The sequence below is a fragment of the Pelodiscus sinensis genome, chromosome 17, assembly GCF_052426305.1.
Source record: "Pelodiscus sinensis isolate ZL-2025 chromosome 17, ASM5242630v1, whole genome shotgun sequence".
NCBI classification, from domain to species: Eukaryota; Metazoa; Chordata; order Testudines; family Trionychidae; genus Pelodiscus; species Pelodiscus sinensis.
Window position 1 is genome coordinate 15,020,631 of NC_143068.1, and position 22,640 is coordinate 15,043,270.

Genomic DNA, 22,640 nt, shown 5'->3' on the forward strand with positions numbered 1-22,640 from the left:
CTGGCCAATGGGAGTGTGCTGGGATGAGGTGGCTCCTAAAACTCCCCCCCCCCCCGTTTCAAAACAGAAACGGAGCCCTGCAGCTGCTTTTCTGCATGGGGAGGAGGGGTGGGGGCAAGCAGAGGAGCTTGCCTGGGGCTCCCCATTGCCTCTGTAGGCTGGATCCAGGGGCTTGGCAGGCTGGATCTGGCCCGTGGGCTGTATTTTGCCCAGGCCTGATCTAACTAGTGAATTTACAGATGTGTAATCTTTTTACTTCTCTCTCTTGTTCTCACCCTTTCTCCTAATTGTCTTAGTGACTCATAACTCAGATCCTTTCCTGCCATGACAAGGAAAAGTTAGAGAAAATGACACAAACAACAACAGTGGCAATCTAATGAAAAGCCATACTAGAGATTCATATGGAGGGTCTCAAATTATGGATTCATTGCCCAACCTACAGAATTAAGTCCATGCCCTTATTCCTCTGTAGAACTTTAGGTTCCTGAGATAGTCCTAGGAGAGTTTTGGTCTCTAGACTGCAAGACCTGAAAACTGTTGACTGCTCCATGGTTGATACTATGGAAGAATTGTACACAGGACAGCTACTACAAGACCCTTGCACTGGACGATAATCAGCTGTTCTATCCCATGGAATTTTAGCCTTTTAATTGTTTGAGAACGAATTGCTAATAGAATCAATAATGGCATCCAATCAGAATGATTGTCTACGTTTGGGCATTATCTGGTAGTGTAACTATTCTAGTACAAATACTACTATGTTGCATTGGGATAATCTGGGGTTGCCACTGGTACAATTTATCCCCATTTGAAACCAGGGTATGTGGCATTGGGGCAAGTCTCCATTAACACATCACATCTACAAAAGGGATTGGCACCGGTACAACTACATCAATGCAGCTATACCAGTGGCTATAGCCTTACTGTACACACACCTTTATTAAAAACAATGAGGAGTCCTATGGCACCTTAAAGACTAACAGAATTATGTGGACATAAGTTTTGTGGGCAAAACCCCATTCTTGTCTGACAAAGTGGCGTTTTGCCCATGAAAGCTTATGCCCAAATAAATGTGTTAGTCTTTTAAGTACCTCCTAGTTGTTTTTGTAGATATAGACTAACATGGCTACCCCTCTGATACTTGACACCTTTATTAAAGAGTCCCTCACTAGAGATACTCTCATAAACTCATAGACTAATAGACTTTAAGGTCAGAAGGGACCATTTTGATCATCTAGTCTGACCCCCCTGCACAATGCAGGCCACAGAATCTCACCTACCCACTGCTAGAATAATCCTCTCACCTATATCTCAGATACTGAAGTCCTTGAAACGATGGTTCAAAGACCCCAAGATGCAGAGAATCCTCTCGCTAGTGACCCATGCCCCATGCTACAGAGGAAGGCGAAAAACCTCCAGGGCCTCTGCCAATCTACCCTGGAGGAAAATTCCTTCCCGACCACAAATATGGTGATCAGCTGAACCCTGAGCATGTGGGCAAGACTCACCAACCAGACACCCAGAAAAAAGTTCTCTATAGCAACTCCTCTCTTCCTACCATTGGCCTATTTACCACTGATAGTGAAAGGTCAACTAATTGCCAAGATCATGTTACCTCATCAAACCAACCCCTTCATAAACCCATCTAGCTTTATCTTGAAGCCAGATAAGTCTTTTGCCCCCACTACTTCCCTTGGAAGGCTGTTCCAGAACTTCACTCCTCTAATGGTTAGAAATCTTCATCTAATTTCGAGTCTAAACTTCCTGGCAGCCAGCTTATATCCATTTGTTCTTGTGTCCACATTGGTATTGAGCTTAAATAATTCCTCTCCATCCCTGGCATTTATCCCTCTAATATGTTTAAAGAGAGCAATCATATCTCCCCTCAGCCTTCTTTTGGTTAAGGTAAACAAGCCAAGTTCCTTGAGTCTCCTTTCATAAAACAGGTTTTCCATTCCTTGGATCATCCTAGTGGCCCTTCTTTGTACCTGTTCCAGTTTGAATTCATCCTTCTTAAACATGGGAGACCAGAACTGCACACAGTATTCCAAATGGGGTCTCACCAATGCCTTGTATAACGACACTAACACCTCCTTATCCCTACTGGAAATACCTCGCCTGATGCATCCCAAGACTATATTAGCCTTTTTCACAGCCATGTCACAATGGCGGCTCACAGTCATCCTGTGATCAACCAGGACTCCTCTAGGTCAGACAAATTAAAATCAACATAGAGACGTATTAAAGCTTCCCTTGAAGACTGTAAGGATTCATAATAATGGCAACCCACATCATGATGACCCCACAAGAGCAATAAATCTGATTGTACTGGGCTGTGTCAAGTCTGGGTTCTATAAAATTTCTGACGTAGTGTAGGTGACAGCTTTCTAAGAAACAATATTATTTGCCGGGTACTGTCAGAACTGGAATAATGAGACCCACTCCTCATCTTACAGTGGGGCCTGAAGGAAACCTCAGGCACTTGCTAGATAAGCAAAGCTTGATCAAACACTTCATGTTGTCTGCTGCAAAATTTCACAGATGAACTCTCAAGCAAAATGCCAAACATTTCCTTACCACACGCAGAGTTGGCTAAAAGCCAAACACTGGCTGAGTTTATTTTGGGTTTGCCTATAGTATTGCAAGAGTATGTGAAACTGCTTCCTGTTTTGAATATCAGATCTTGGAATGGATAGCTTCCAAATCTTAGCCAGCTCCAAAATAAGCTGTTCTCAGTTAAAAAAAAGAAGAAGTAATAATTCCAACAACAGTACACATAGTCAGATGAATAATTATGCTTTTATTATTTCCTGGCTGGCTAGCTTGCATGTGTTCTTATGGAGGTGGCCAGCCGTCTCAGAGACATATGTTGAGCCCTAGTGACCCGGGTAGGGAAGTTTATGTTATTATCACAATGCTCATATCTTAGCTGTCGAAGGATTGCTCCTCAACATCTGTCTTCAGACCTGAAGCCAATTCCCACTGAAGTCCATGCAAAGATTCCCTTTGATGTCAGTGGGCTTTGGATTAACCCTGCAGAATGTTAATATTCTTGAGTTAATTTATGACCAATGAAGACATATAGGCATCCTGTTTTAGTATCAGTTATAATATTTTAGTTAGATATGCGGTGGGGCTAGTATTTGTGGTTGTAATAAAAGCTTCAGAGTGGAGTGTGCTGGTGATACTTCAGGTGTTAGGTGGAGGAGGAGATTGAGAGACAGACTGAGGCTGTGTCCAGACTCAGGGGTTTTTTCGGGAAAAGTAGCCTTTTTCCGAAAAAACACCTGCGTCTAGACTGCAGCCGCGTTCTTTCGAAATTAAATCGAAAGAACGTGGCTTTTCTTTCGACGGCGGTAAACCTCATTTCACGAGGAAGAACGCCTTCTTTCGAAAGAAGGCGTTCTTGAATGTAAATAGGGCTTCTTCGAAAGAGAGCATCCAGACTGGGTGCTTTCTTTCGAAAAAGCGGCTTGCTCTTTCGAAAGTTCCGCGTGCAGTCTAGACGCTCTCTTTCGAAAGAGGCTCTTTCGAAAGTATCTTTCGAAAGAGCTTCTTTCGAAAGAGGCTTGCAGTCTAGACATAGCCTGAGAGACAGAAAAGAAGTGTCAAGTAGTTTATGTACAGGATAGGTTGCCAAAAACTCCTGAGATTCAGTCCCAGCTGTGACAAGATCTCCGCTTCATCTATATCTTTGTTTCTACACTTATCAGCTGTTGCTTGTAACTAGGGCTGTTCCCAGTTTTTCTATCTAAACTTTATTTTTTAATGAAAAATGGGGTTTTCAACAGAACACAGCATATAGAATGCATGTATTTCCTGGGAAATGTTTATCTTTCTTCAAACATACCAAACCCCAAACATTTTTAGCTGGAAACAATATTTTTGGATTTGGGCAGTTTTTGGCCAACAATGTTCGTTTGGGGTTTTGTCAAAATTTTACAGAAGGGAAAAAACCTAATTTTCTGATCACCTCTACTATGGGGATAACAATGATGAAGTTGGGGCTCATTTGTCATGGGGATGTTTTTGAGGATAACTATGTAATGTTTAAAAGCGTCAGAGGGGTAGCCGTGTTAGTCTGTACGGGATAAACTTAAAAAAACCCAAATAGTCTGGTATCACTTTAAAGACTAACAAAACATGATATCATGAGCTATGACCAGTCATCTGAAGAAGTGGGCTGTGCCCACAAAAGCTCATGATACCATCTACATGTTTTGTTAGTCTTTAAAGTGATACTAGACTATTTGTTGTTTTTTATGTAATGTTTATAAGACACTTTGAAGTGAAGACAGAAAGCATTTATTTACTTATTTAAAGGTGAATGATTTTTATTCTCCTGTCTGTAATCTATCATACATCTATAGAATGGAACTAATCAAATCAAAGCAGAAAAAGTTTGACAGTTTGAAGCAGAAGACACCAAGCCCAGAAGAAACCACTGTGGAACAATCCGCCAAAGAGCAGCAGTCTCTAGATCCAGGTGAAGTGATCTGGTCACAATAAATTCCTTGTAGTCACAACATGGAGAGCGATCACTGTGCCTTCCCATCCTCTGCTTTCTAGTTTTGCACTGTTGTGTTTCACAGAAAATTGCCGTTTTACAAAAGCCACTGAGGGTGAAATTCACACTCATCCTTCACATCCAAAGCCAAAGACATTTGGCTCTGACCAGAGCTTGTGGGATGAATTTAATCCCTGAAACCCAGTTAGGCCACTGAACTCCCTCTGCTGCTCCTCATGATGGGGTTTCTAAGCAATGGGATTCTGGCTAACAGATCCAGGGAATGGATCCTACCTGAAGTTCAGAGCTGGTGGTAGAGAATCCCTCCAGGGCTCAAAAAGAATGAAGAAATCTATCCATATAATCAATCCATGGGCTCTAATGCAGTCCCATAGTGAGTCCTGCACAAACTTGTGCATTAAGAAATGTAATTATTTTAAGTTATGGAGAGGGAAAAAATCTGTCTGTTTCACTAAGTACATTTACAACCAACTTTGCAGAGGAGGCTGGCAAGAAAGAAAATGAAGACAAGAAGATATGGTGGCAACCCTGGGTGACCCACACCTCCAGTAAGTTTTCTGTGTGTTCAAGGTCCAAGAGCCACAACTCACTATAAGTTAGGGCAATGTAGCCTGCTAGAAACATTATCTATGCACACAGTTGCTGATAGTACACAACAAGAACCTATACACGGTTTATACACAACAAGATGGGAATTTTGCCATTAACTCCAGTGGGAGCAGGTTTGTGATTCTGCTGTAAGCCTCTGACCAGATTTTGTTCTCGGCACCAGCAACTCCCCTGCTGCCCACACGGCAAACAGGCTGACAGAAAAAAGGAAACATGGGGGGAGGGGAGATAGTGAACAATTGTCATTATTTAATGAAAGGATAGCTCATAATTACATGATTTAAAACACACAGTTATAATGCAACCAAACTGTCCTTCAATAGCTATCCTAAGCAATCATCCCTATTTAGGAAGCATGGTGTATGTAACTGATCACAAAAAAAAAAAAAAAAAGTACAATTTGCTGTCTCCCTCCCAATCCCTCTCCAAGCCCTACATGCTGTTGAACGGAGATTTCCTCTCCAAATGTCCCTATTTATAGACTAAGGTATATTCGTTTAAGGTATAATAAGCATAAAGATATTAATAAATAGAATAAAATCTAGTAATAGTAAAAAAACTCTGTGTTTCACTATGCTACTTAATATTTACTAAAACATGTGTCCTGTTAAAACGGCTAGGCTAGGATTTTCAAAGCCACATAGCTATGCAGCTGCTATTTAGATGTGCAACTCCTATTGTTTTCAATGGGAATTGTGCATCTAAAACCCCTAGATAGCTCTGAAAAATCTCACCACATCTCGTTCTGGAACTGGTTTTAGTGATCCGGGCTGGGAGCTACTATCTCTTTGAGACAGACAGTGAAGAAGAGGAGGAACAAGGGCATACAGAAAAGAGGGAGGAAGAACCACCAAAGAAGAAAACAGCATTCCAGGTGCAGGACTTATTCTTGATAATATCCAGCAGTGTTGCCCAGTAGATAGAGCACTGGACTGAGATTCAGGAGATTTAGGTGCTATTTCTAAGGCCTAGTCTATACTATCCCCTCCCCATAGATCTAACCCACTGTTTCTTAAACTTTTTAAGACAGAGGAACACCAAGGATTTTTTAAGCAAAAAAAAAAAAAAAAAAAAAGGCCAGGGGGAAAACGGGTCGGGGGAGATGGACACAGTTACATAGTTTAAGAAACACTGATCTAACCTATGCAACTTCAGCTATGCAAATAGTGTAGCTGAAGTCAACGTATTTACTGCAGTGTCTTCCACATGGTCAGGTCATGGGGGCTGCTCTCCTGTTGACTCTGGCTACTTTTCTTGTCCTGGTGGTATACCAGAGTCGACAGGAGAGCACTTGGAGGTCAATTTATCATTGCGGTGTCAATCCGCCCTTTAGTGTTGGTTGACCAGCTCTTACTCTGACACTAGTTTGCTGTGTGACCTTGAGCAAGTCATCTGATTTCCCTGTGTCTCAGTTGCACCTTCTGTAAAATGGGAATGATGATGATTATGCCTTTTGCAACGTGCTTTGAGCGTTGTGTAAAAAAGTGTGAAGCATTAATAGTTATTCTTAATTACAATTATTATTATTGTATACAGTTATCCTTTTTCAAAATAATCCCAAGAGATTTACTGCAAACTGTGAACATATTTTCCTAATGTTGCTGTCCCATGGAAGCAATTGCTGTAGGAAGGGGTAGTTAAGTGACAGTAAAGGGAAGCGGAGGGTATCTGTGAAGTGCCAGTGTAAGGGAAAGAGAGCTGAATGGCAGGAGAGTAGGGGGGATCATGTGAATGGACGTGGGAGTGAGGGATTCACCACATATTTAATCCACTCTGTTAAAAAGCTGGGAATCCCTGGGATACCAGAGTAAATCAAACAAAACACAGGTTAGGCTTGATCAGCAGGATGGAAGTTCAGGCTTCTCAGCAAAGATTAACAATGTGTCTTCATGCAGCTTGCCTATGAAGCCTGGATGTCCAGCTCTAAAGCAGCTCTAAGAACAAGAAAAGAAGATGAAACCAGAGAGCAGAGGAAGAAAGAGGAGGAGGGGCAACTGCGACTGGCAGGTAATGGGCAGAGTCTACAAACATACGAACACAAGGGCTGCTAGGCCCAGTTAGACCAAAAAAAGACTCGTTTGAATGAGAGAGGCTGTAATTCCTACAGCAAGAATCAGATAACACAATGTTAAAGGAAGTCATTTACATGAGGCCAGGTCAGGGAATAATGATAACACCTATCTCTAGCACATCCTACATGCTAGTTAAGGACTTCCCTTTTCCATAGCCACAATATCCTTAATTCTGCCCCGCATACATGTGCATTCAAATACAGTGCATTGTTATGTGATTACGTAGCCCTCAGCTGGAGTAATAATCTCATTGTTTCACCGGGCATTTGGACTGGGCTCATAACCTCTGAATAGCAGGAAAGGATGTGCAGATATCTTATCTCTTCTATGTCTTTATGCTTATGTCCCTGTATGTTACAGGAGAGGTGAAGTTGGAATTCCATGAAGAGAAAGAGGAGATATCAGTCACTGAAGAGAAACTAGATAAGCCAGGTGGGTAGACAGATATTATACCCAGAGCCCTGGCTCACAGGACTTCATAGACTTTAAAGCCATAAGGAACCATCATGATCTAGTTTGACCTCCTGCACATTCCAGGCCACAGAAGCTCACCGACACACTTCTGTGATAGGCCCAAAGCTTCTGGCCAAGTTACTGAAGTCTTCAAATATTGAGACTTCAAGTTACAGAGAATCCACCACTTACTTTAGTTCAAACCAGTAAGTGACTTGGACCTGCACTGTAGAGGAAGGCAACCAACCAGCCAGCTAGCAATCCCACCAACCAACACATCCCAAGGTCTCTGTTAGTCTTGCCTGTGGGAAAAATCCTTTCTCACTTCCTAAAATGGTGATCTGCTGGATCCTGACCATGTGGGTGAGCCCCACCAGCCTGATACCTATGAAGAAATTGTCTGTAGTGATTCAGATCCCTCCCTTCTTAGGGTATGTCTACACAGCAGTGTTATTTCGGAATAACATATTGCGTGTCACTACACTACAAGCCTTTATTTCAAAATAATGTCAAGCTGGAGGACTTCTTACTCTGACACATGGCAACACTCATTTCATGAGGAGTAAGGGAAGTCAAAGGAAGAGTGTTCTCCCTTTGACTTCCTGTAGCGCTGGGTCGGCAGAGGGGTGCTTGACTTACCTATTCATGCCTCAAGCCTTGTGGAGTGAAGACGAAGCCATTTCAGGACAAGGGTTCCCCCTGGTGGTGGGGGGAGCGATGCAAGTAGAGTAGTCGAGTACATCCCTAGAATAAAGATGACCTTTCAAATCCTTTATCATTGTGTCTCAGTCAATACTGACGATCAGGTTGAAACAGAATAGTACATAGAACCATTTTCTGTTTATAACCATACATGATTTTCTTTTCTTTTAACAGAAAATATAGTTGAAAGAATAATCAATACAATCAAGTTTACTTGGGTCTTTTTTCAAGCATTGCTAGATGATACTACAGAGGCACTGAACTCACTCTGTAAAAATAACCTGGACGTAGCAAATGTATTGAGAATTGAAAGGTGTATGCTATGGCGAGAAATTAATAAGGTAAGATCACTGTCATTTTCCACAATGTCCTGGTTTTTTTATTTATATAACATCACATCTGACTAGATTAAACTGTAACAAGATGGAATTCTGTCCTGATATCCTTATATAAACACCACTGACACTGAGCAGCACCAGATTCTTCAGAACGAGATGTAAGAAATTGTGTAGTAGGGAGAGAGGGGTCTCCTCTTGGCTCCAAGAGAGATTAGCTTAAGTCACAAAACACGAGGTTTAATAGTCCTTCAAAAATTTTTGTTACTATTCATTATAATAAATCTGGATATTCTAGAGATCCATATGAGAACTTAAGTACATCTATAATGTGTCATCTAGCATCTAGCCCAGTATCATGTCTACTGACAGCAGCCAATCCCAGGAGCCCCAGAGAAAATGAACAGAACAGGTAATCCCTTCCTGGCCATTTCCAGATGGTTCTACTAACTACGTTTAGTGATGACTAAGGCCAGATCTATAATAGATCTGGGAGGTTGGCTAAAGGAATGCAACTCCAGCTACATAAACAATGTAGCTGGAGTCGACATACCTTAAGCTGAGCTTTACACCGTCTTCACATTGGGAGGTCAATAGGAGCAAATGCTCCCATTGGCTTCTCTTACTCCTCACGAATTGAGGAGTAACGGTATCAACTGGGGTGCCTTCAGCATTTGATTTAGCAGGTCCTTACGAGACCCGCTAAATCGAACACCAGAAGATCAAACTCCATTGCAGTAAGCATAGACTTGGTTTGAGAGATGTCATGCTTATATTCTGAAGGGTATTAACAGCAAGGAAAATAAAAGTCTTGTTTAGTGTGTCACACACTAATGATATAAAATGGGCACTAGCCATCTTTTTTAAAGGTGGGAATTCCCCATGGGACTGTAGGGATCTTAAAGAGTTGGATGGGATTATAATCATTTCCATTTTCTGAAACAATGACAGCATTTTTCCAGTTGACTGATTTTGTATTAACCTTTTAAGGGAAAAGAAGCCTCACCAGCCACGATTCTCCAATATTACAACCTGAAGAAGAGTCAGCAAGTACAAGAAAGTCCTTCTGGAGGAAATAAAATGAAAGGCATACAGGAAGGTCAGAGTGAAGACACATCAGAGTGCCAGCAGATATCCCAGTGGGAAATTCTACTGCCTCACGAGAGCAGTGAGTGCAGGTGAATAGACACATTATCATTATCAGTTTCTCATAAGGGTGTGCAAACCTATAGTAGGGTAATGAGCAGATAGGCAGTATTTGCAGTTTTATTACAAGTTTAAGGTGTTTATATGGCCTCCACTGCCATAGAATCTGAGCAGCTAACAATTTTTTAATGTATACATCCTCACAACTCCCTGAAAGGTGCTGTTTTCCCCATTCTAAAGCTAGGGAACTGAGGCATAGGGAAGCTAAATGACTTGTCCAAGGTCACACAGAAAATCTGTGGTAAAGTAGGGACTTGAACCCAGCTTTCCTAAACTGTAGGCTAAGTGCTCTAACCATTGAACAATCCTTGCTCTCAAGTGGCCACCGCTAGGTTGTGGAGTGAACCTGGTCCCAGTTCAGCATGATGGATAGTTTAAATGGAAACTGGGTGAAGCATGGCATCTTTCTTTCAATTCACATTCCGATTTTAAAATTCATTTGAGCTCAAAGCAAAAATTGCAGCATGCAGGTGTAATCCCAAGAGAGGGATATCAGTGTCATCAATTAGCAACAGCAGCACCTAGAGTCAACCAATGAATGGTTGCAGTGAAATGCGGTGCAGCACAACTCAGAACTGGTAGGTAAAGTTCCAGGACGAGCAGCTAAGGGAAAAAATGAAGTCAGGAGAGCTGGCAGTTTCCCAAGGAAACAATATGAAAGGCACTTCTGCAAGCCATCCTGATGTAAAGGAGAGACAGGAAAAATAGTAAGAGACCAATATAGCTCCATCTCCATCAAGAGCTCTTTAACTACTTGAAAAATCAAGAAGGAACCCTAAAAAAGTGGAATCATGTGCAAATTTCTAAAGAGGAGTATAAAAGAATAGCAATGTAGGGGCAAAATCAGAAAGGATGAGTCACAAAATGAGCTACCCCTAGAAAGGGGCATAATAGGCAGTAAGAAGAAATTCTTTAAATGTATTAAGAGCAAGAGAAAGATGAAGGAAAGTCTATTTAGCAAGGAAGGGGGACTAATAATTGATAACATCAAGAAAGCTGAGGTGTTTAATACCTATTTTGTTTCATTCGTCTCTAAAAAGATTAATAAGGGACCAAATACAGGCTGTCCCCGGGTTACGTACAAGATAGGACTATAGGTTTGTTCTTAAGTTGAATTTGTACGTAACTCGGAACTGGCTCCAGATTCAGCTGCTGCTGCTGAAACTGACCAGGGGCTGACTACAGGAAGCCCGAGGCAGAGTTGCTCTGCCCCCAGCTTCCTGGAATCAGCCACTGATCAGTTTCAACAGAGGCTGAATCTGGAGCCTGGGACAGAACAGCTGGGGCGCTGCTGGGTAGGTCCCCCCAGGACCAACCCGGCAGTACCCCAGCTGCTCTACCCCAGGCGTCCACAACAAAAGCCTGGTCTGCTGGGGGGGGGGGCGCACTAGCTGCGCCCCCCCCCCCCCAGCAGACCAGGGAGACCCGGAGCAAAGCCTCTGCGGCTTTGCTCGTGGTGTCTCTGGTCTGCTGGGGACCCCTCCCAGCAGACCAGGGATACCCCGAGCAAAGCCTTGGAGGCGCGGGACCCTGCCGCCTCTGCGGTTTTGCTCGGGGTGTCCCTGGTCTGCTGGGGACCTCCCCAGCAGACCAGGGACACCCGGAGCAGCTTTTCTCGCCCCGGAGGACGCGGTGGCGGGACCACTGCGCGTCTGGGTGGTCCCGCCGCCCGCGACTTCCGGGGCGAGAAAAGCCCCGTTCATAAGTGCGGATCCGACATAAGTCGGGTCCGCGTAACTCGGGGACTGCCTGTACTCAACATATTTCATGTTAACCGGAAAGGGGAAGGAATACAAGACAAACTAACAAGTTACAGAATATTTAGGTAAGATAGATGTATTCAAGTCAGCAGGGCCTTGTGATTTCATAATAATGTACTTAAGGAACTAACTGAAGCAACTTCAGAACTGCTAGCAATTATTTCTGAGAACTCTTAGAGGACGGCTGAAGTCCCAGAAGATCAGAGAAGGACACGGTACCTATCTTTTACAAATGGGAACAAAGAGGACTTCTGGAATTAGACTAGAAAGCCTAACTTCCTTCCTTTCGTTATCTATCCAGCCTACCTGGATAGAAAATGAAACACATTTTTAAACAATCTGTTAAGCACCTAGAGCAGGGGTGGGCAAACTCAGGACCAGGGGCTGCATCTGGCCTGCCGAGCATTTCGCTCTGGCCCGTCCATCCTTCGGCAGCTGCCCCTCTCCCCCACTTTGCTCCATCCTGCAGCCCAGCTGCTTCCAGGAGTCTCCTGCTAGCTGTGGGGAGAAGGGAGGGCTGAAGTCAGGGTGTTCCCCTGCCCCGTACCCCATCTCTGCAAAGCAGGGGTCACAGACTGAGATACACAGTCAGCAGAACGGCTCCAATCTGAAGCATATGACTCAGAGAAGTGCAGAAGGGGAGTGGGAGACAACAGAGCAAGACACATTTCCTTTAAAGAAATAGAGCTTGGCTTCTCCCAGAAACTTAGTTGGCAGCTGCCAGCACCACACACTCTTTCTGTGTCACTGTCATACACACCCAGTCTGTGCCACATACACAATCACTGCCACAAACACACTCAGTGTCACAAAGTCTGTCTCTCACACACGTGTCTCTCTTTCACAAATACACGTGCGCGCACACGCACACACACACACTCTCTCTCTCTCTCTCTCTCTCTCTCTCTTTGTAGCCTCTGCCCCACCCTTTCTGCCTGTGGCCCTGCCCCTTTCCAGGGGCCTAACACCGGCCCACAACCATGTATCAAAATTTGTGAAGTGGCCCCCTGCAAAAATTATTGCCCACCCCTGACCTAGAGGAAAAGTTTATAAGGAATAACCAGTATAAATTTGTCAAGAACAAATCATGCCAGACCAACCTAATTTGCTTCTTTGACAAGGTTACTGGCCTAGTGGATGGAAAGAAGCAGTAGATGTGTAGAGCCCTAAGGGGATACAAAATTTTGTATCTGCATCCGCAAAAATGAGATGTGGATATCCACATCCACATCCTCAGATGCAGATATAAAGCAGATATCAACAAATTTGCAGGTTTCTAGATACAAAATTTGTATCTGCATCCGTATCTGAAAAAATGAGCCACAGATATCCGTAGCTTTGCAGGGCTCTATAGACGTGAATTTAATAAAGCTTTTGAAAAAGGCCCACATGACATTCTCTTAAGCAAACAAGGGAAATGTGGTCTGGATGAAATCAATATAAAGTAAATGTACCAACTGGTTGAAAGACCATACTAAAAGTAGTTATTAATGGATCACTGTCAAATTGGGAGTGCATATCTAGTGGGATCCTACAAGGGTCAGTCTCAGGTCTGGCACTATTCAATATAATGGGATAATGGAGTGAAGAGTATGCTAATTAATTTTGCAGATGACATGAAGTAGGGAAGGGTACTTTGACAGACAGGATTAGAATGCAAATGACTTTGACAAATTGGAGAGTTGGTCTGAATTCATCAAGCTGAAATTCAATAAAGGACTTCAGTGGGAAGGAAAAAATCAAATGCTGAAAAGGATCTGGAGTCATAGTAGACCAAAATTGAATGCTTTAAAAGGGTAGCCGAGTTAGTCTGTAACTGGAAAAACTTTTTTAAAAATGAATAGTCTAGCAGCACCTTAAAGAATAACAAAACATGACAGCATCTACATGCTGTTAGCATCTACATGGTGTTAGTCTTTAAGGTGCTACTAGACTATTTGTTGTTTTTAAAGTTTTTTACAAATTGAATATGAGTTAACAACATTGTGCAGCTGCAAAAAAGGCTAATGTCATTGAGTCTAGGAATGTTTTCTCAACAGTGTCATAGGTAAGACATGGGAGGTATTTGTCTTGCTCTACTTGGCACTGGTGAGGCCACAGCTGAGTGCCACACTTTAGGAAAGATGGGACAAACTGGAGAGAATACAGGGGAGAGCAACAAAAAAGATAAAAGATTTAGAAAACCTACCCTATGATTAATGGTTAAAAATACTCTCATGTTTAATCTTGAGAAAAGAAGACCAAGGCAGGCTCTGATAACAGTCTTCAAATGTGTAATGGGACGTTATAATGACTAAGGTGATCAATTGTTCTCTGGGACCACTGATGATGGATCAATAAGTACTGGGCTCAATCTGCAACAAGGGGGATTTAGGTAGGATATTAGGAAAAAATTCGAACTCTGAAGTCGTTAAGCTCTGGAACAGGCTTCCGAGGGAGGCTATGGAACTCCTATCCCTGGAGGGCTTTCAGAACAGGTTGGTCTGAACCAAACAGGTTGGGCTTTCAGAACAGGTTGGCTCTCAGGGATGGTCTAGATTACTTAGTCCTTCCACAGAGCCACGGGCTGGAATTGGTGACTTCCCAAAATCCTTCCCGCCTAATATTTGTGGTTCTATGATTTTATAAAATTAGCTCCCTGAGGGTACGTCTACACTACAGCGCTAGTTCGAACTAACTTAGTTCGAATTAGTTAATTCGAACTAAGCTAGTTCGAACTAACGCATCTAGAACTAAAAACTAGTTCGAACTAGCATTTTGCTAGTTCGAACTAGTAAGTCCACATTGAGTGGACTCTGAACAGGGCTTAAGGATGGCCGGAAGCAGTGCCGGCAGGGCATAAAAGGAGGACTTAGAGCGTGGAGATGCTGTCTCAGGCTAGCCGAGGGCTGCGCTTAAAGGGTCCCAACCCCCACCCCGGACACACAGTTCTAAGGGGTGCCCCGCTTGCAAAGAAGTTCTGGCTTGGAGTGCCCGGAGTACCCACACTGGGCACATCACACCACTCGGCCATCAGCCCGGCTGCACTTGCCGCAGGCTGCCATCTGGGGAGAGGGAGTAATTGGGGGGCTGCAGGAGAGCTTCCACCCCCAGAAGCCCGCAGAGCCAGCCCAGTCCTCCCCATCGGGGGCTCGTACCCCATTCCTCCCTCACCTCCTTCCACTTACCCTTCCCTAGCACCCCTTCTTATTGATGTACAAAATAAAGATAACGTTTCTTCCAACATTGACTCTGTCTTTATTGAAAAAAACTGGGGGAGACTGGGAAAAGGAGGTGGGAGAGGGGAAGAGAAAGGCTGGGAGAGGGGAGGGCAACTAACATGATCAGGGGTTGGGAACAGGTCCCAGATGAAGAAAGGCTACAGAGACTGGGACTGTTCAGCTTAGAAAAGAGGAGACGGAGGGGGGGCAGGATAGAGGTCTCTAAAAGCAGGAGTTGGGTGGAGAGGGTGCATTCAGAAAAGTTCTTCCTGAGTTCCCATAAAGAAGGACTAGAGGACACCAAAGGAAAGGAATGGGTAGCAGGCTTGAAACTAGTAAGAGAAAGTTGTTGTTCTTGACAAAGCAAATAGTTAACTTGCGGAACTCCTTGCTGCAGGAGGCTGTGAAGGCTACAACTAGAATAGAGTTTAAAGGGAAGTGAGATCAAGTCATGGAGGTTGGGTCCATGGAGTGGTCTTAGCCAGGGGGTAGGAGTGGTGTCCCTGCCCAAAGTTTGTGGAAGGCTGGAGAGGGATGGCACGAGACAAATGGCTTGGTCATTGTCTTCGGTCCATCCCCTCCAGGGTCCCTAGGGTTGGCCGCTGTTGGCAGACAGGCTACTGGGCTAGATGGACCTTTGGTCTGACCCAAGACGGCCATTGTAAGCTCAGGGCTCAGTGTCGGGGGTCTCAGTGGACCCCCTTGATTTTCATGCACACCTGGTCCTGGGTGGCCAGGCTGGCAGCTCTCCTGCCCTAGACAGCCACTTTCCTGTGCCTAGTGCGGAGATCGTGGACGAGGTCCACGATGTCCGCACTAGCCCAGGAAGGTGCCCGCCTCTTGCGGTCCAGGGCAAGCTCCCGGGAGCCGCCAGCCTGGTCCCGGCAAGAGGGGGTGGGCTGGGGGGCATCGGGTGGGTGGCTCTGTGCCGTGCCAGGTGCAGGGTCTGCAAGCTGGGTGCTGGCAGGCTTGCACCTGGCACGGGCACCGTAGCCAGCCCGTGCCCCTTTAAGGGGTCCGGGGCCGGGAGGGGGGCATAGAGTTTCCCTGGTGTTGGCCAGAGTGGCCACCAGGGAAACCTGGGGAGGGCTAGCCTCCCACTAGTTCGAACTAAAGGGCTACACAGCCCTTAGTTCGAACTAGCTAGTTCGAACTAGGCGTTAGTCCTCGTAAAATGAGGTTTACCTAGTTCGAACTAAGCGCTCCGCTAGTTCGATTCAAATTCGAACTAGCGAAGCGCTAGTGTAGCGCATAGGAAAGTTAGTTCGAACTAACGTCCGTTAGTTCGAACTAACTTTCTAGTGTAGACATACCCAGAGAGTGGCTACAATGAGGTCAATTAGAAGGAGTGAGAGTGAACTCAAGAGACTTGTTAGAGTGGAATTTGCTGGCATGCAGTTGGAGTTACCCATGTGTAGGACTCCAGAGTGCACAATTAGCATACAGTCCATGCAATGGCTGCTGTGAGGCAAGTTAGCCCGCATCTAGTAAGGATCCAACGTGAAATATGTTCAGTCCTTTAAAAAATTAAAAGAACAAGTTGTATGGAAGTACCATCACATTCTGAGTGACTCTTTTTTAATCACTGTCACTGCAACCTTAGATGTTGGAATTCTTAGCTGGATTCTGAATATGGGGTGAGTGAGCCCTTGCTATTAAGACACTTGTGGTTTCTGGGATTTTCTTTTTTAAAAAAGAAACTTACTCTGGATCTAGGACACCTGATGAAGTTGCTGTGGAAAGTGATAGAGATAAGGCAGGAGAGAAGGTGGAAGATCAAGATGGCATCAAAGGAGCTGCCTCGGAAATAACCACTCCATTCCCAACCTGTGAAACCAAGGGTAATGCTGTTTCTCCATCAGCTGAGAGGAGCAAGGAAACAGACAGGCCATTAAATGAAGTTCCTGTTATCATGACTGCCAGCGAGCTGCTTCTGAACAGGCAAGAAAGACCAATAGCCAAACCAGCAATTCCCATAATCAATACTCCCGCTAATCTTCTCCATCCATGTGCATTTTTTCCCATCAATATGCAGAATAATTTTAATGTGCCCCCCCAGCAGAAACAAAAAACCTCGCTGTGGGCGCTCTGCTAATCATCTGGGTGGCATTTGAATCTCTCCTAAGAGGCCATACAAGCGCACAGCTTACAGGAAACACTGCCCACGTGCTCATGGAATGATGAGGTGTCTCAAACAACATGGCATCACTTAACTGTTTCTGGTTTTTTCACTTGCATGTGCTGACACTGCTCGTTGTGGTTAATGTCTGACTAAAACGAGACTTTTGGTGGCAGATGCTCAGCTGGTGTAAGGCAGTGTAGCTCCACTCATACTAAAGCTATGCCAGTTTTCAACAGCTGGGGGATATGGAACTATGGGTTATTTTCTCCATCCATGAGATTAATGCTACTATTACAAGGTCAAACTGGTAAAAAATGTTCACACTAAAAGTTTCCCCACAACGGCTTTCTTTTTCTTTTCAAAAATGACACCTTTCACAAAAAGTTATTGAAAGTCTCATTTTTTCCACAATTTTTTCCATATGATTTTAACTGATTTTTTTTTTTACCAAAATAGCTTTCAAATAGTTTTGCTTACCACAAACTGTTATTAGTTGAAATTAGTGGTTGTCATAAATGAAAAATATGTTTAAAACTTATAAATGAAAATTTCAAGGACACCCCCACCATCTGAATCCAATAGAACATTTCAGGTCCAGTTTGAACCCTGTGAAATGGAAACAAGTCAGAAGTTTAAAAAATGTGAGTAAGGTGATTTTATGTTGTTGTTTTGTCATTCCCCTTTCTCCACCGACAACACATACCCCCTGGTCTCCCAGACCAGCTCTACTATTAAGGCTAGATTTAAAGAACTGTGCCCAAGCACTTGCATTTGTGTTTATCCGAGCACTGTCATCAGCATTAGTTCATGACACTGTCTAGTGAAGTAAGGGTGGAAGTCAACAACAGTGGAAGGTGCTCAGCACCTCCTGGGGTTGCTTTGTACCTGGAGGTATAAATGTGCAAAGACACCTACATTTTGGGGGGCTATTGAGCAGGTTCTGTTCAGAATGAGGGGTGGGGTCAGTGCTGGATTTATGCACAAAGTAAATAAGATACAGTTTAGGGCCTCAAATTATGAGGGTCCTCTAAATTCAAATAAATTACTAGTGTTTAGTTGCATCCACGCCTATATACCAGTAAATATGCAAATATAAAACTTTATTATTTCTATTTTCATTGTTCTTTCTGTTTGAACAATAGACATTTTTGGTAATGCTATAGAACCTCTTAAATGTGACATATCTTTGGACCTCAGCATACAGTAATCTGACTTTGTGGGGGTGGGTGGGATGATGATTGGATGCAATTTAGATGAGCGATCACTTTCACAGATGACTTGGTTGACAAACTATCAGAATTTTAGGCACGTAGTTCTGAAGAGATTATTTTATGCCATACATCTGGTCTATTTATATAATCTTCTGTATTAAATATATTTGCTGATAGCCTTGCACCAATTTTGTGAAGAAATATAACTCATCTATTTTTATATATTTTTTTCCTGTTGGTTCAGGATGTTTCATGACAATGAACTGGAGCAGTCCGACAAGTTTTACCAGAATCTACCTCGATCCCTGAAGTTGGGCTTTGCTTTGTACAATGCAATGGTGTCCAAGTCAGAAATGCTTTGTTATTTTGTCATAATTCTCAACCACATGGTCTCTGCTTCAATCCTCACTTTGGTTCTGCCTATCCTTATATTTCTATGGGCCATGTTATCCATTCCAAGGCCTACTAAATTCTTCTGGATGCTGGCCATTGTTTATACAGAGGTATGAAACAGCCAGAAAATTGCCTTACTGCAGACATAAGTGTCTCTCTTCAAACAAGTATTATTCCATTTGTTTACATGAAAGTGCAATACATTTCTGTTAGAATTGATGTTAATTGGATAGACTAGATGGAGGATGTGACTAAAGGACATTGGTAGGTCTGAGGGTAGTTGATGAATTGCAGATAATTTATTGAACATAAAACCAGAAATAAACAATAAAATTAGAGAGCATCTATAAATGATAAAATACCATTGGATCCCAAACCAGAACCTGAAGTCAGCAAGAATGCTGGTAGGAGTCTTTTGCTATATTTGGAAAATCTATAAACTCTTCTGAAAATGTTTAAGGCTAGCCGTTGTCCTATCATGTCTTCCAACTAATGTATTTTTTTCCTCTCTAGATAACAGTAGTTGTCAAATACTTTGCTCAGTTTGGTTTCTTTCCCTGGACCACTAAGTTATATTGTGGCATCAATGCAGAAGAGCCATTTGTTCTGCCAAACATTGTTGGGATTGAGAAGAAGAATGGCTATGTTCATTTTGATCTTGTGCAGCTGCTGGCTTTGTTCTTTCATCGGTCTATCCTCAAGGTATGTTGTTCTCAATGAGAAGGAGAAGAAATGGCTAGTTTCTTAGAGCTCTTCTGAATGTTTCCAGAGAAAAACTGAAACTCTGCTAAATTTGCCGTGACTTCATTTCTGCTGTAAATTCAAATCTCATTCAATCAATTGGGGGCAAGGACTCAGATGCTAAACCCAGGTTTGGATTTAAATGTAACATTTGCCCCCATACCTAAAGGCTGAACAAAATCCCAGATTTGAACACTTATGGGCCTAATTCTTCTGCCATAGAATATAAATAAATGCCATTTGCTTTGAGATATTCATATGGTAAAGAGGTGCCTCAGAGTACTTGGGGGGAAATCCTAGCCCTGTTGAAGTGAATAATATTTTAGAGTGTTTGAAGTGAATCCAAATTTGGGGACTTGTGCCCATTCCCTACCCATCCTTTCCTCTCACGTGTAAACTCATCCTCTTTCCCTCTCCCCCATTCTGTCTTCCTCTGTCTCCATCTGCATAATGTGTCATGGTTCCTGTGAATTAAAAATGCCATGTCAAGGACTCAGTGTATCAAACGATATTCATCATTCTTTCAATGTTCCCATTAGTGCCATGGACTATGGGATTCCAAAGATGTCAATGGGTCTGATTCTAAGAGCAGGAAATTTTCTAGGAGGCAAAAGAAAAAGGAGTTTGGAGGTAGCCTGCAGGAAGATGAGCCTGGATCAGGGGCATGGCACCTTTTCAGACATCACAATCCCTCAGCAAGTGTCTTCAGAAGAAAGAAGACAGCTCCCATTAACAGAGGTAGTGGGGGCCACACTGAGAGGCTTTTGGACACAAAGGGGTCTTTGATTTGAAAACTAAGATGAAGAAAATATTATAAGGGCCCAATTTTCAGTTGTTCAGCTTCCTTTTTCTGAAAATGGAAAGTTGGGCCTTAGATGGTTGTAGTCTCTATGCCTACCTGTGCTAGAGTATTACTGATTTTCCCCAGTGTGACCATTAGCAAGGTATATAGATGCAAATTATTTGTATGAGTAACTTCGTGTATTTGCTGCCTAAGAAACTATATACAATGATTTCTTGTAAGCAGGACTACTGATGGGAAGTGGGTTGGTGATGGTGGCAGTGGCCAGAGTCTCAGGCCCTTTAAAATCACCGCTGGAGCACCAGGTGTTGCGCTCCAGAATCTCACACCATGAGTTCTGGCTGGCTCTGAGGGTTGGCAGAGGCGGCTGCGCATTCTCGGCAGTGCTGAGGACTGGCTGCCTCAGCCCTGCCCCTTCCACCAGGGCATCTCCCATTCTGGGAGCTCGGAGCTGCCCTCTCTCCACATTGTTCAGACAATCGGCCTGCTTGTAGGATAACCCTTTTGGCTGAATTAGTGCCTTATTGGAACACCTAAAGTTAAACAGAATTGTAAGCCCTTGTGACATCATTAGGACATGGCTGTTGAGAAAAGAATGGCTCTAAAGAACTGTGATTTGTCTTCTCTTTGGTAGGCAAAATGCAGAAGAAGGAAGCCAGGAAGAAATGGCCACTTTTCAGAAAGAGTCCCATCAGCAAGAGGAAACTTCTTCAGCGGAAGATGAAACAACAGATATTGAAAGCAAAGAAGCTGGTGATTAAAATGTAATTGGGGTATTATCTGTACATATCTTAAGAAAATGAGACATTGTTGCACATCAGTGCAGTGGAGTTATGATATTTCCAGTTTTTATGGATCTTCTATGGAAGCTGTGCACTGGACATCATTCTGAGGTTGCATTGTTACAGTTTCTCTTGAACTAGTTTATATTTGTTTTTACCCCTAGTGCCCTTCAAATCTATCGACCTATCAGGCAGTTCTTCTACGACATAATTCATCCGGAGTACAGCCCCGTCTGCGATGTCTATGCGCTGATGTTCCTGGTAGATGTGATCAATTTTATAATTGTCATCTTTGGATACTGGGCTTTTGGTGTAAGCACAAATATACTTTCTTGATACAGACAGCAAAGCAAATAGCTTGATTATTAACGTGGGGACTGTGGAATGTCGTCAGCAGTTGTTCCATGGCTGCACACTCCAGATTTAGGGAGATGCGAGGAGGCAGAAACTATGTTAATGGCTAGGAGCCAGGAAGAACCGTAGGGTCCTGTGTGTGTGAATAAAGAACACACTTTGGATTTGCTACAGTTGATTCCTCTCTCTTCTCTACCACCAGGGATATGATGGAAATTTCCCCTGAATTGGAGACTCGCTTTTTGTTTGTTTTTGAGTCAACCTTAAATTCTCTTGAGCATGCTGTCCCAAAGACTAGAGAAGAGGCTATCTACAAAATACAGGCTAACAAATACAGATAACATAGTAACTAATGATAACAGTGGAGAAGGGAGAGGGCCAACTACAGACAGTAGGGAGCCCTATTGTTTCCAAAAGAAAGCAAATATGTCACTTTTTTTTTCATTAACTCTGTATTTGTTCCATCCCTGGCTCCCTTTCTCTAGACAGTAGGGCTGTGTCTAGACTGGCAAGTTTTTCCACAAAAGCAGCTGCTTTTGTGGAAAAACTTGCCAGCTGTCTACACTGGCTCCTTGAATTTCCGCAAGAACACTGACGATCTCATGAAAGAAATCGGTGCTTCTTGTGGAAATATTATTCTGCTCCCGTTCGGGCAAAAGTCCCTTTGTGCAAAGCTTTTGCGCAAAAGGGCCAGCGTAGACAGCTCAGATTTGTTTTGTGCAAAAAAGCCCCGATCGCGAAAATGGCGATCAGGGCTTTTTTGCGGAAAAGCTCATCTAGATTGGCACGGACACTTTTCCGCAAAAAGTGCTTTTGAGGAAAAGCGTCCGTGCCAATCTAGACGCTCTTTTCCGCAAATGCTTTTAACGGAAAAACTTTTCCATTAAAAGCATTTGCGGAAAATCATGCCAGTCTAGACGTAGCCCAGGGATGTTAAATAATGGTTAACTGAATAGTTGATTATCTTCATGAATTCCTATTGGTTAGTCGACTATTCTATAGTCCCTGGGGGTGGGGCCAGCAGCCAGTGCGCTCTGGCCCCTCTCCCAAGAAGCCCCCTGCCACTCCGTGCTCCTGACTCTGTATCAGAGGCAGCAGCTTGGGGTGCCAGGCGGGAGCTGCTCCGCGAGGGGAGACAGTTTTTAAACTGTCTCCCCTCACAGACCAGCTGCCTGTCATCTCACGCAGCTGCCTCTGATACAGAGGCAGCAGCATGGGGTGGCAGCAGCCTCTGTCTGGGGAGGGAGGAGGGCCTGAGCTCCTGGACCCAGCACGAGCTGGCACTGAGATAGGCTGGCTGCCCGCCAGGCTCCTAATACACTTTAAATGCAGTCAAAATGCGGGTAGATCTCGGTCCCAGCACAAGCCAG

The 22,640-nt window shown here is 43.7% G+C and overlaps 1 protein-coding gene across 1 annotated transcript in view; it reads left to right on the forward strand.

Annotated features, from left to right (window-relative positions):
* The window catches only part of LOC102443503 (piezo-type mechanosensitive ion channel component 2-like), an 85,960-nt gene that overhangs the window by 47,455 nt on the left and 15,865 nt on the right, over nucleotides 1-22,640 (forward strand). The window contains exons 28-40 of the mRNA XM_089769811.1: nucleotides 4,371-4,491; nucleotides 5,013-5,076; nucleotides 5,899-6,011; nucleotides 7,033-7,144; nucleotides 7,570-7,641; nucleotides 8,539-8,705; nucleotides 9,690-9,867; nucleotides 16,563-16,806; nucleotides 18,443-18,701; nucleotides 19,105-19,293; nucleotides 19,872-20,070; nucleotides 20,754-20,898; nucleotides 21,081-21,228. Of these exons, the coding sequence (XP_089625937.1) occupies nucleotides 4,371-4,491; nucleotides 5,013-5,076; nucleotides 5,899-6,011; nucleotides 7,033-7,144; nucleotides 7,570-7,641; nucleotides 8,539-8,705; nucleotides 9,690-9,867; nucleotides 16,563-16,806; nucleotides 18,443-18,701; nucleotides 19,105-19,293; nucleotides 19,872-20,070; nucleotides 20,754-20,898; nucleotides 21,081-21,228 (2,011 nt within the window). The remainder of the gene's footprint in view (nucleotides 1-4,370; nucleotides 4,492-5,012; nucleotides 5,077-5,898; nucleotides 6,012-7,032; nucleotides 7,145-7,569; nucleotides 7,642-8,538; nucleotides 8,706-9,689; nucleotides 9,868-16,562; nucleotides 16,807-18,442; nucleotides 18,702-19,104; nucleotides 19,294-19,871; nucleotides 20,071-20,753; nucleotides 20,899-21,080; nucleotides 21,229-22,640) is intronic.